The sequence below is a fragment of the Spinacia oleracea genome, chromosome 4 (assembly GCF_020520425.1).
Source record: "Spinacia oleracea cultivar Varoflay chromosome 4, BTI_SOV_V1, whole genome shotgun sequence".
NCBI lineage: Eukaryota > Viridiplantae > Streptophyta > Magnoliopsida > Caryophyllales > Amaranthaceae > Spinacia > Spinacia oleracea.
The window spans coordinates 69,285,244-69,296,106 of NC_079490.1; the positions used below are offsets into that span (position 1 = coordinate 69,285,244).

At 36.3% G+C, this 10,863-nt stretch overlaps 1 protein-coding gene across 1 annotated transcript; it reads left to right on the forward strand.

Moving 5' to 3' along the window:
* The first annotated feature begins 5,376 nt into the window (after positions 1–5,376).
* Positions 5,377–10,289, forward strand: LOC110784771 (cytochrome b-c1 complex subunit 9, mitochondrial). Its single transcript, XM_021989215.2, has 3 exons — positions 5,377–5,644; positions 6,890–6,937; positions 9,960–10,289. The coding sequence occupies exons 1-3, from the start codon at positions 5,525–5,527 to the stop codon at positions 10,005–10,007; spliced, it is 216 nt and encodes a 71-aa protein (XP_021844907.1). The 5' UTR covers positions 5,377–5,524; the 3' UTR covers positions 10,008–10,289.
* Positions 10,290–10,863: the final 574 nt, after the last annotated feature.

Consider the following 10,863-nt stretch of genomic DNA (forward strand, 5'->3'; position numbering starts at 1 on the left):
GTTGCTCAACCCAAATATCCTAGACTTGCATATTGAACTTGAACTTGAAAACTTGAATATTGAAATATCGAACTTGAAAATGCTTGAAATTGAAAGGATCCTAGTTTAGAGAAGTAGTCATGAACAACCCTAAACATGGTGGGATCTTGAAATTTGAAAACTTGAACTTATATATTGAAAAATGGAGTTTTGAATCTCAAAAGACTAAACCTTTAAGGATTAAAAGGTGTCATCTTTGATTACTCCATACTTGAAGGTGATTCTAGTTCAAAGAAGTGATTGTAAACAACTTTGAACATCCTTGAATCTTGAAAATTTGCATTTTTGTATTTTGAAAAGTTTTGATTTTTGAAAAACATGTATGATTGTTGCAAGTGGCATTTTTAATAATAAAAATGCCAACTTGCTAATCATTTTTAAATCAAAACAACATGATTTGATTAGAGTGGGATTCGGATTTACCTAGTTAGGTTAAGGCAAGAGCTCCCAATTGCTTTAGAATTGGTGATTTTGTATGTGTTTTGAAGGGTTTTTTATTTGTATTTTGAGGTGTAATGTCGGTATTACGACATTGTATTCTGTTTTTCCTCTTTTTTAATGCTGAAAATGAGGGGTATTTATAGAAGGAATGGGTGCAAGACGCCAGCACACGCCAGCGCAGCACGCCGAGGCAGCGCTGGGCGCTGGTGACGTGGCGTGAATGCCGCCAAAGCAAGGACGCGGGCTCCGTCCTTGTTTCGTCTTGTAGTGTTGTACCTTTGTACGAATAATACTAGGCTTGGCGTTTTGTGTTTTCTTGGAGGTTAAGGCATTATTTTGCGTCTAAAAACATGCCTTTCTCGGGTTTTGAATTCCGGTTTTACGGGGCGGGGCCGGCATGCTCGGTTTTGTGGGTCGGCGCCCGAATTTGACTTGCCTTATATGATTTTGAGTGGAAAAGGCCTAGTAAAACCAATGGGATGGTCTACTAGATGAGATTGTACTTGGATTTTGAAATTGGATTTTGAGAGTTGTATTTTGTACCGAGTTCCGGGAGGGGAACGACCTCGGGAATTGGATTTTGGATTTTTAATTTGGAAATGTTCTTTAGCAATTGGGATTTCCGCCTGGAGTTATTCCAACCACCTAGTAAGGATAATGGTATCGTCATGATTCTGATGATGAATTGAACAAATTGATGTTGTTGAGTTAGAAGTGTTAAAGTCCCATTGAAGAAAGGGGTTAAAACTAATGAGTTAATTAACAAAAATAGAGCATACATTGCACAAACCCCAAGCATGCAATATGCAATTTATTTAACAAATACTTCAGCAGAGACTAGTGGTAATTTTCACCTTGGAAAGAAATCAGTTCCTAAATTTGCAGTAAAAGATCTTGCTACAAAATACAACGTGGATAGAAGTACAATTAGTAGAATTTGGGAAATGGCTAAGAGTAAAATACTAATCGAAAATTTCATTGATATGAACCAGAAAAGGGGAAGAATCAGGAGAAAGGCCAAGGATTTTGCCTTAGAAATACTTACTGGTTATTCCTATAGAAAAAAACAAAATTAAAGGTCTGTCACTTGCACTTGGGATGTGTACTGGAACGGTTTATAGGTTGCTGAAAACAGGACAACTAAGAGCTCACACAAATAGCATCAAACCATCACTTAAGCATCATCATAAAATTGCAAGACTTTAATACATTATGAGTCAAGTCATTCCATGAACTATGAACACACTACCAAAGTTCTATGATATGTATATTGTGATTCACATTGATGAGAAATGGTTCTACGTGAGATAAGAGACTCAAATATTATACCTTTTCCCATGGAAAGACGACCCATACATGACATATCAAAGAAAAAGATTCATAGGCAAGGTCATGTTCAGTTTAGGGGTAGCAAGGCAAGATATAAGTTTAGATGGGGTAGTACTTTGGGATAGGAAGCTTGGTATCTTCCCATTTTTCGTAGATGTGGCAGCTATAAAGAACTCAAAAAACATAGAGAAAGGGACTATTAAGACAAAGGCTCTTCAAAGTATAACCAAAGAGGTCATCAGATCTAAGATGATAGAATACTTGCTACCTGCTATCAGATCAAAATAGCCATCTAATGCATACAAAGACATTTAGATACAACAAGATAACGTACTAAGCTACCACACATAAGTCCAAACGACATAGCGTTTTTTACAAGATGCTACACAAGAAGGGTTTAACATAAGACTCGTAAACTAGCTAGCTCAAAGTCCAAACCTGAATATATTAGACTTAATTGGGATTCTTCTGAGCAATTCAGTCCATCCAATACAAGTCTTTCCCAGATTATGTGACCTATCTAATTGAAGCAGTTGAAAATGCATACATAACCTTGGATCCCAAAGCAATGAATTTTACATGGATGCATTTGAAATACTGTATGATTAAAATTTGCAGGTTCAAGGAGGGAATAATTATAAGAACACAAAAAAGGGAAAAAGAGGAAAAAAAAAAGGCTAGAGAGATTGGGTTTACTACCTGTAGAAATAGAAGTCACGGAGAAACTTTTAGAAGAAACTACAAACTAAATGAGGGGTAATTGTTAACAATGTTATTCAATAGAACAACATTCCTCACAATGTTCCATGTCCAACAACAACTTGAAGAAGAAAGCAAGATACATTTATAAATGTGCACCTTTTGTAAAGATTGAAAGTAGACGTGAGCCTGAAGAAGAAATGCAACATAATCATGAAGAAGGAATGCAGAGCATAATGTTGAGCATTGCTATTAAGTTTTTCTGGGAAGCAATAGGTACGAAACATACAACTTTTTGTAACGATTTTAAAGTAGTCAAAATTAGCTAATTTTATAAACTTTTCGGAAAGAATTGCTACTAGTTAAATTGTTGGAATACTTTGTAAAGATCCGGAAAAGAAAAGGTTCATACTAATTATTTATTATTTATTAAGCTGAAATAAATTTAACTTAACTTAACTGTACTAAATTGAACTGACCTAAATGCGCCTGAACTGAACTGAACTGAACTGAATTGTCTGATAAGTTATGAAACTGCAGTTAAGCCAAAAAGGACAGGGCCTATGTAAACATGGAACTAGTTTTTGGGCCAGGGAGATGCCTCGTGTTACTACATCAATAACATTTACTTATATATTTTTTTGCTATGATAACATGAAATATGTAATACCTTAGTGGTAAAAGTTTTGTTGTTTAAACTAAAGGTTGTGGGTTCAAACCTTACGCAAACCATGTTTGACATTTTCTTTATGTATAAGAAGATTACATACATTGAACGACCTGTATGTAGAGCGCCACATATCATATATACTTTCTCTTTTTAATATATAATATAGATACCACTTAGCCAACCAACATTTTATTGTAATAATTACCCATTTCATAATATAAATAAAAAACTAGTATAAATACGCCACACCATCTATTAATGATGTGGCTAGCCACACAAGAGATGGACTGTAAACTCACATAACGTATATTTTACGCAATCCTTGCATAAGTCTGATTTTCCAATTAAATAATGGACTAGTTTGTGTCTGTGCTATTGCACAAATACCTATTAAAAGTATAAAATCTCTTAAACGACATTGTTAACCACAATGTATTTGTGTGGCAATACCAAAATGTCTCTAAATATTGTATGTGTCTTAAGGAAAACATAAAATCCGAAGTAAGAAGCTAAAAAATATCCAAAATTAAGTTTTAGATCCATGATGGTCTAAAACATTTGAAATAGCAAAATTGACTATGTGGACACTTTAATTTTCTTGATATCCTCTTGTAAATAGCGAAACTCCTCTTCCCATTTCACTTGAAAAATTACAACGACCCTTATTTCTTCTTGTTCTGTTTGCGGAGCAAGTAAGATAAAAGTGAATGAATTTATAAGACGTTCACTTAAATACTTACTCAAAATATTTTCTCTGGATTCCTGATTACAAATAAAATTAAATGTCATGGTTAGACGTGTCTAAATCTATATTATTTAGCTCAACAAAGTGTATACTTACAAGTGTTGCAAATTCTTTAATACGTGAAGCTTGACAACATGATTATCCCAACATCATTACCCAATAGTGTAACAAACATCGCAGTATTGTTGTCACCAATTTTCATAGGAACTCTGTAAACATTAAGAAGTTGTTAATTTGTTACTTTTACAAAAAATTTTTTTAACTTTTAGCAACCTATATAATTAAGTACCTTGGCACAATGGTGCTGCAGGAGAACCGACATTTCAAACACTTATACTTCTTGTGAAGTGTCGTTCACACGACTCATACCAAAGTGACATATATGTTTCAATACTTAACATCGTAGCACTAATCTGTTAATATTTCACCTAAGTAAAAAAAAATAACACCTAAGTTTTAGTAAACATAACATAAATTAGATTCCTACATGTTAAATGATTGCACACCCTTCTCGTAAAAAACACAAACATTAGAACACTCTAACGGATAGGTGGTCATCATAAATAATTGTCCTTACATTGGGCATCATCGAATATTGGTTTAAATTGATTCTTTCGCAAATCAGATGGTTTATCCTTCATTTTTTGAAGTCTACTTTTTTTTCAAGAGCCCTCACATTATCTTTCCTCTCAATCTGCTTAATGAATCGCCAACAATTTAACACATTTTTCTCAATCAATCGCCAAAAAATTATACTACTTATTCCAAGAGCCCTACATTCTCTCTCCTAAGAAGCATGCTCAAGCAATCGCCAACAGTCGCCAACAGGTTTCTGGCGGCGCGATAATGTTCTCGGCGGCAGAGCAAGGTTCTCAACCGTTTTGTGCTGCAAGGTTCTCAACAATTTTGTGTAGTTCTTTTTGATTTTGGTGTTGTGTAACTGTATAATTCGATTTTCATTATCTTGAATAATGTAATGTTTCCATAGTATACCATAGATTTTTGACGAAATTTGAAATTCTCAGCAATGTTGTGTAATTCATTTTGATTTTGGTATCGTGTAACTGTACAATTCGATTTTCAATATCTTGAATATGTAATGTTTTCATAGTAGAGCATAGCTTTTTGAAAAAATTTGGAATTTGAAGGTGAATTATTTCATGTCCAGTAGCTTAATTATTCCCATTACCATTTTCGTTGCTTAATTATTTCTGTTTCAATTTTCATGATGCAATTAATTGTGTGTGGGGAGATTTTTCGTTCCTTACTTATTCTTGTTACCATTTTCATAACCCAGTTAATTGTGCATGGAGAGATTTTTCTAATTTGTTATTTATTTTATTTTTATTTTCTAAGTTTCCTTAAATAATGAAACATGAGAGTTGAGAATTGGAGTTTTGGAGCCTTCGTATTTCTCACCACTCTGCTTTTAATAGATGGGCCTAAACTTTTAATTTGTTAAACAACACGATCATCCGCTGAGGCAGGCTTCTCTCTTCTCACATTCCATTTCCCGAATAACCTCCTACAAATTCAATTTGATCCATCTTTTCTTTCTTCAACCCTAAAAAAGGCAGTCAAAGGAGAGAGGAAAAATCACCATGGAAGCAGCTGCAAGGAGAACCGGCGGAGGGCTATGGGAGAGCCTTTACCGTGTCGTCATGCGCCGAAACTCCGTCTATGTCACTTTCGTCATCGCCGGCGCTTTCGTTGGTGAACGGGTGCGTTTTTTTTCTCGATTCATCGTTTCCCTCTTCTTTCCAGATTCGTTGATCTAATGCAATTCTTTTTTTCTTTAATGTATGAACTTTTCAATTGTTACAAATTTGTGTAGGTAGTGTTTGTAATTAGCAATCCAAAATGATGACTTATGAGTTCCTAGATCTAGATGAACCGATTGTATTACGGGTTGAGGATCAATTTTTGTAATTGTGTTATTAAGAATATAACGATGGGTGCTGGTTTATGAACTATTGATGATTGCAATTTACAACTGTCAAAATTAAAGCGTTTGTTGAAAGGAGGAGTTGAGAAATCTCAGAAAAGGGGATTTTTGGGGTAAGCAGTTGACATCTCTTATATTTTTCATTAGATTCCCTAACTATGAAGGGGAACAATGAGGGAAAGTTTAGATTGATCTTAAAATAATGCCGAGGTGAAGAAGTATTCTTATCCTAACCCATCTGTCCAAGATTGCTGAGGTGCTAATCATACATCTTATGTGAATTTCTGCTTAATACTCCCTAATTTTAATATATGCGCGCGCAAGCGATGCGTTTTATGTATGTGCATGTGGGGAGAGGGGTTGTATCATCAGTTCCTCATCTTTTTAAGGGTTTTTGATATTACCTCTGATAATTTGCGTGCTTATCCATGTTCATTTTCCCTTCTATTTGATGGATTTTGTGTTTAGTGGTCATTGGATTTGTTATATTGTGGAGGGTTCTTGCAGTACGCATACGAGAGTGTTGAAACTTAATAAGATACATAACTAAACCGTGCAACTTCTGGTTGTAGTGTTTTCTTGTTACAACAACAACAACAAAGCCTTAGTCCCAAAATGATTTGGGGTGTAGTGTTTTCTTGTTGAACCTGGAAAATGTATAGATGTACTATCTTTCTGTTTAATGGATCAATGTTGCAGATTTACTCATTGTTATCTCTCCATCTCTGTTATACTTATTTATCACAGCTAAAATAAGCTATTTCTGCAGATAAATCATGTAATGCCTCACAATATCACCGTAGTATTGTTGCAGCTAATATGTTTGAACATAATCACTTTGATTCACCTCCCAGGAATGCAAGTCTTCATTTTTTATTTCTTGGTCTAAGGTTTACTGTGCTTTTGCTGACTTCTTGAAACTCTATCCCATGATAGATTCTCACCAAGTGTCAGTGTCATTGTTGGTGACTAAATGTTTATTTACTGTAAGTATTTGTGATTAAGCTTCATTGTATTGCAGGCTGTGGACTACGGAGTTCATAAACTGTGGGAGCACAACAACAAGGGGGTACGTAGTTAATCTCATGTTTATTTGTCAAATGATACATCCTTGTTACTAATTAGTTTAGATTCTTCATGTACGTTTTACTACAAAAATTGATGTAACTTAGTCGGGAGTAAATTAGATGTACCGCAAACATTGACGTAAATGTATTAGTTGGGAATTACATTAGAGTATTAGACATGGTGTATGTGTCTTAGTTTAAAAAAGCGCCCCCAAGGCGCGCCTAGGCGCAAGGCTCACCTAGGCTCAGCCTTGGAGCCTTGAGCTCTCCAGACTCACTGATGTCAACCAGGCGCGCACCTTCGTGCGCCTTTGTGCTCCTTAGGTAAGACGCAAGGCGCAGCGTCTTGTGCGCCTTCAGTCTTCAGGCGCGGTAGGATGACGTTGATCTTTTATTTACATTTTTTTTCTTTTTTAATGATATAAACACACCCCATGTGACCTATCAACGGTCACATCTCTACAACCTTAGCTTTTTGGGTAGTGGAAGTAGCATAATATGAGTTAATTTTCATATTCCCACCTTCTAATTACCATGGGAGGTTCTAATTCTGGCACTCCATCGACGGGATCACGCGATGCTTATGAACCGGCAAGAAAATATGGCACTCCAATAGAAATATGTTGTTTTGAGTATAAATTGTGTTAATTTTTTTCTTTACCGAATTTTAAGGTTTATTAGAAAATTATGTGCGCCTTGTATCCCAAAGGCGCGTGCCTGAGCCTTGTGCCTTGCACCTAGGCTCCACGACCCTTGTGCGCCATAGTGCGCCTTGCACCTTTTCAAACTAAGGTATGTGTACCGTATTAGTTGGGAAATAATTAAATGTTACTGCAAACATTGACATACCAATAAGCTAGGAAATATATTAGATGAATATGTGAGATGCTTTAACATTCGTTCTACTCCTACTGCTCTGTCCTTTGTATTAGTCAATGGGAAAGAAAAGCAACTAGGTTTTACCTGGCTGATGAAGAAGGTACTGTTGTATGACTACTAAGTTATGCCTCCAAGTCTCTGTACCATGACGCTTATAATTTCCTCGACTGTCCATGCCTTTGATTTCTTCGATCCCATTCCTAGTACATACTTTGCAAAAGGTTATTTGTTCCCTTTCTCTCTAGCTTCTGCTGCTTCTTTGGTGTCCTGTGATCAACTAACAGTCTTGAAGAATGATCCAGATGGGTGATATAACTCATATAAGTACTTTGTATCGGAGATTTTTTCAAATTTTGGACTATTAGTAGTTGGCACTTAAGTGGGATGGGGAAAGGTGGAAGTTAATGGAAACACGTTCCTTGCCTAGTAAATTGCAGAGAGTGTCTGATGTAGCTTCTCCTGTATATGCTCTAAAGACCCGTATGAGATTTTATCTTGTGAGTTTGAGAAAAAGGAGGATGGTTGACTGTGGTAGGAAGGATTTTGTTCGTAGGGTGCAGGTTGACCTTTGTATGATTGTGTTGTTTGTGGTGACATATTAGTCACGTAGTTAGTTATGCAGGGGCTGTTGTGACCCTGGTTCCATCATAAATGGGCTAAAGTAGATGTAACGTGGTGGTAGTGATACATGGGAGTTTGGAAGGGTTGAGTATTCCTTGTGAACAATTACAAGGTGTTTGGATAGACAAATATGGAGGGAAAGGAAGGGAAGAGAAAGTGAGGGATTAATCTTCCCTTGTTTGGATATGACCTATGGGAGAGGGAAGGGATGGGAATTGGACGTATCCATTTTCCCTTTTTAATAAACCAAATCATTCTAATGTTGGAAAGATTTGGAAGGAAAATGTAAGCTCCCTGTTCCCTTCCCTTGTTTGAAAGGAAGAGGAATCAAAACTATGCATTTAACTCATGAAATATGGACTTTCTGATCACTTCTTCCCTTCATATTTGTATGTGAAGCTCTATAAATAAGGACTACTTGCAATGAAAATTAGTTTATTGCCTTTTAAGTGATGGATAATGTTGCTAGCTTTAACAAAGTGAGTAGGTGCTAGTGTGGATTTTATGACATTTATCTGTTTAGAGAGCAGAATTGTCCTGTTGCATCAAGAGTATCTGGCATTAGCTCATATTATAATCAGTTGAAGGAGGTGGTGATAGCTGCTGAAGTATATTTGTTAAAGTTTGAACTTCTTTCAGTTCTCGGCTTTGAACTGAAATGTTTTTCTTTTACGTGAAGGCTAGTAGGCCAGTTTGAAGAATATATTTATGTGTCACTGTAGAAACATCCGCTGCACCACAGAAACTGATGCTACTCCAGCGCCAATTTCCCGGCCTCAAAACCCAAATCTGGTCAGACACTTGTTTACATTGGGCTAAACTATGTCGGACCCTTAAAATCAGCCCAATCGCCGCCCCACCAAATCGCCCATTATTACGTTACTCTCATGGTCTCATGAGTATTTACAGTAAATTTATATAGCCTTTCCTAAATAAACCAGGGAGGCTGCGTCTTCGGGGACATTGATTTAGCTGCACTTGATCCCGCAACTGTGGGAAAGAGTGGTTGTCAAAGACTCAAAGAACTTCAGCAGACTTCCTGGTTCCTGGTTCCTGGTTCCTGGTCACTGATCTTGCTCACGTTTCGCTTTCTGAGTCGAGATTGGCAGCCCATGATACCCTCCATGTCCGTCAATGCTGTGACCATTCCCAGCGATCCATACAACCACCCCTGACAAGAGGCTGGTTATATTTAATCTTTGCAAGATGCTGAAGTATATTTTGTAAAAGTTTGAAACTTCATATAGTTCTCGGCTTTGAACAGAAATGTTTTTCTTTTACATGAAGACTAGTAGGCTAGTTTAAAATATATGTTTTTGTGGGACTTGTATACCTAGAGTCTCTCTGTGCCATAGGTCAATGCATAACCGCATAATTTTTCTTTGGGTTTCATGATAATTAAGTGCAAATTGCTCCTTTCTTTTTAAGAGAGAAAGAAGTCAATTTGCTTGAAGTTTTTCCCCATTTATTGTTGATCTTTTGTTTCCCTGTACTTGATTTTTAATGTCATCGCTCATTATGCAGAAACGATATGAAGACATCCCTGTGCTTGGTCAACGACAATCAGAATAACTGATTCTTTCATTTCTCTGGTGTCACCTTTTGGAAGTTTGTTGCATCTGGAATTAAGATGGGATATTGAAAAGCCAGTTGGCTGTATTGATTTTGTAATAATGGATGCAGTTTCAATTTTGATTTGTTTTTTTTACCAAACAAAGCTAGTCGATGGTTCGGATTGCAACTTAATATAACAGGAAATTCGAATATTTTTATGTACTAGCATGTACTTCTAGTGATGCTGCAGAACTCTGTTCCAAACTTACTGATTAGATGATTGTTACCCTCTTCTTTGGATATTGGTTTTATGTAAGATCTCATAAGATAATTCAACGAATCGGAGACACATGTCCAATGCGTGTCCGATATCCCATGTCCTTTTTATTATGAGTTATCTACTTATCTGATGTTATTGGTGAATGTAGATGATGTTGCACATTAGAAATGGTGGGACTTGAAGATGGATAGATTGGTACAGAAGATGAGCGTAGTTATGAGTTTATGACATTCTCTTCTTCCCTACGCAGCAGAGGTCTTTGAATCAATGTGAAGTGGAAATGGCCTACCTAAACATGTCGATTTTGTTTTTGGATTGCCGTTACTCTTCTCAACCTTACAGGCTACAGCCTACCTTAAACCTTTCACAACTCCTTTGCAATCAGAATTCCAAAAACTTATTCTAGGATGTTCAGATATAGTTGTCAATTTGTCATATCCAAGTTTAGTAATGGTTATGATTATTCTAATGGGTTTATCATGAGGTACCCCTGTAAAGGAATGTGAGGTACCCTTTGTTTTTCAAATCACACCTGGTACCCTTAAAGGAAAAAAAAAAACTGTAATGCGGACGTTAAGTCTCATTACGATTCAA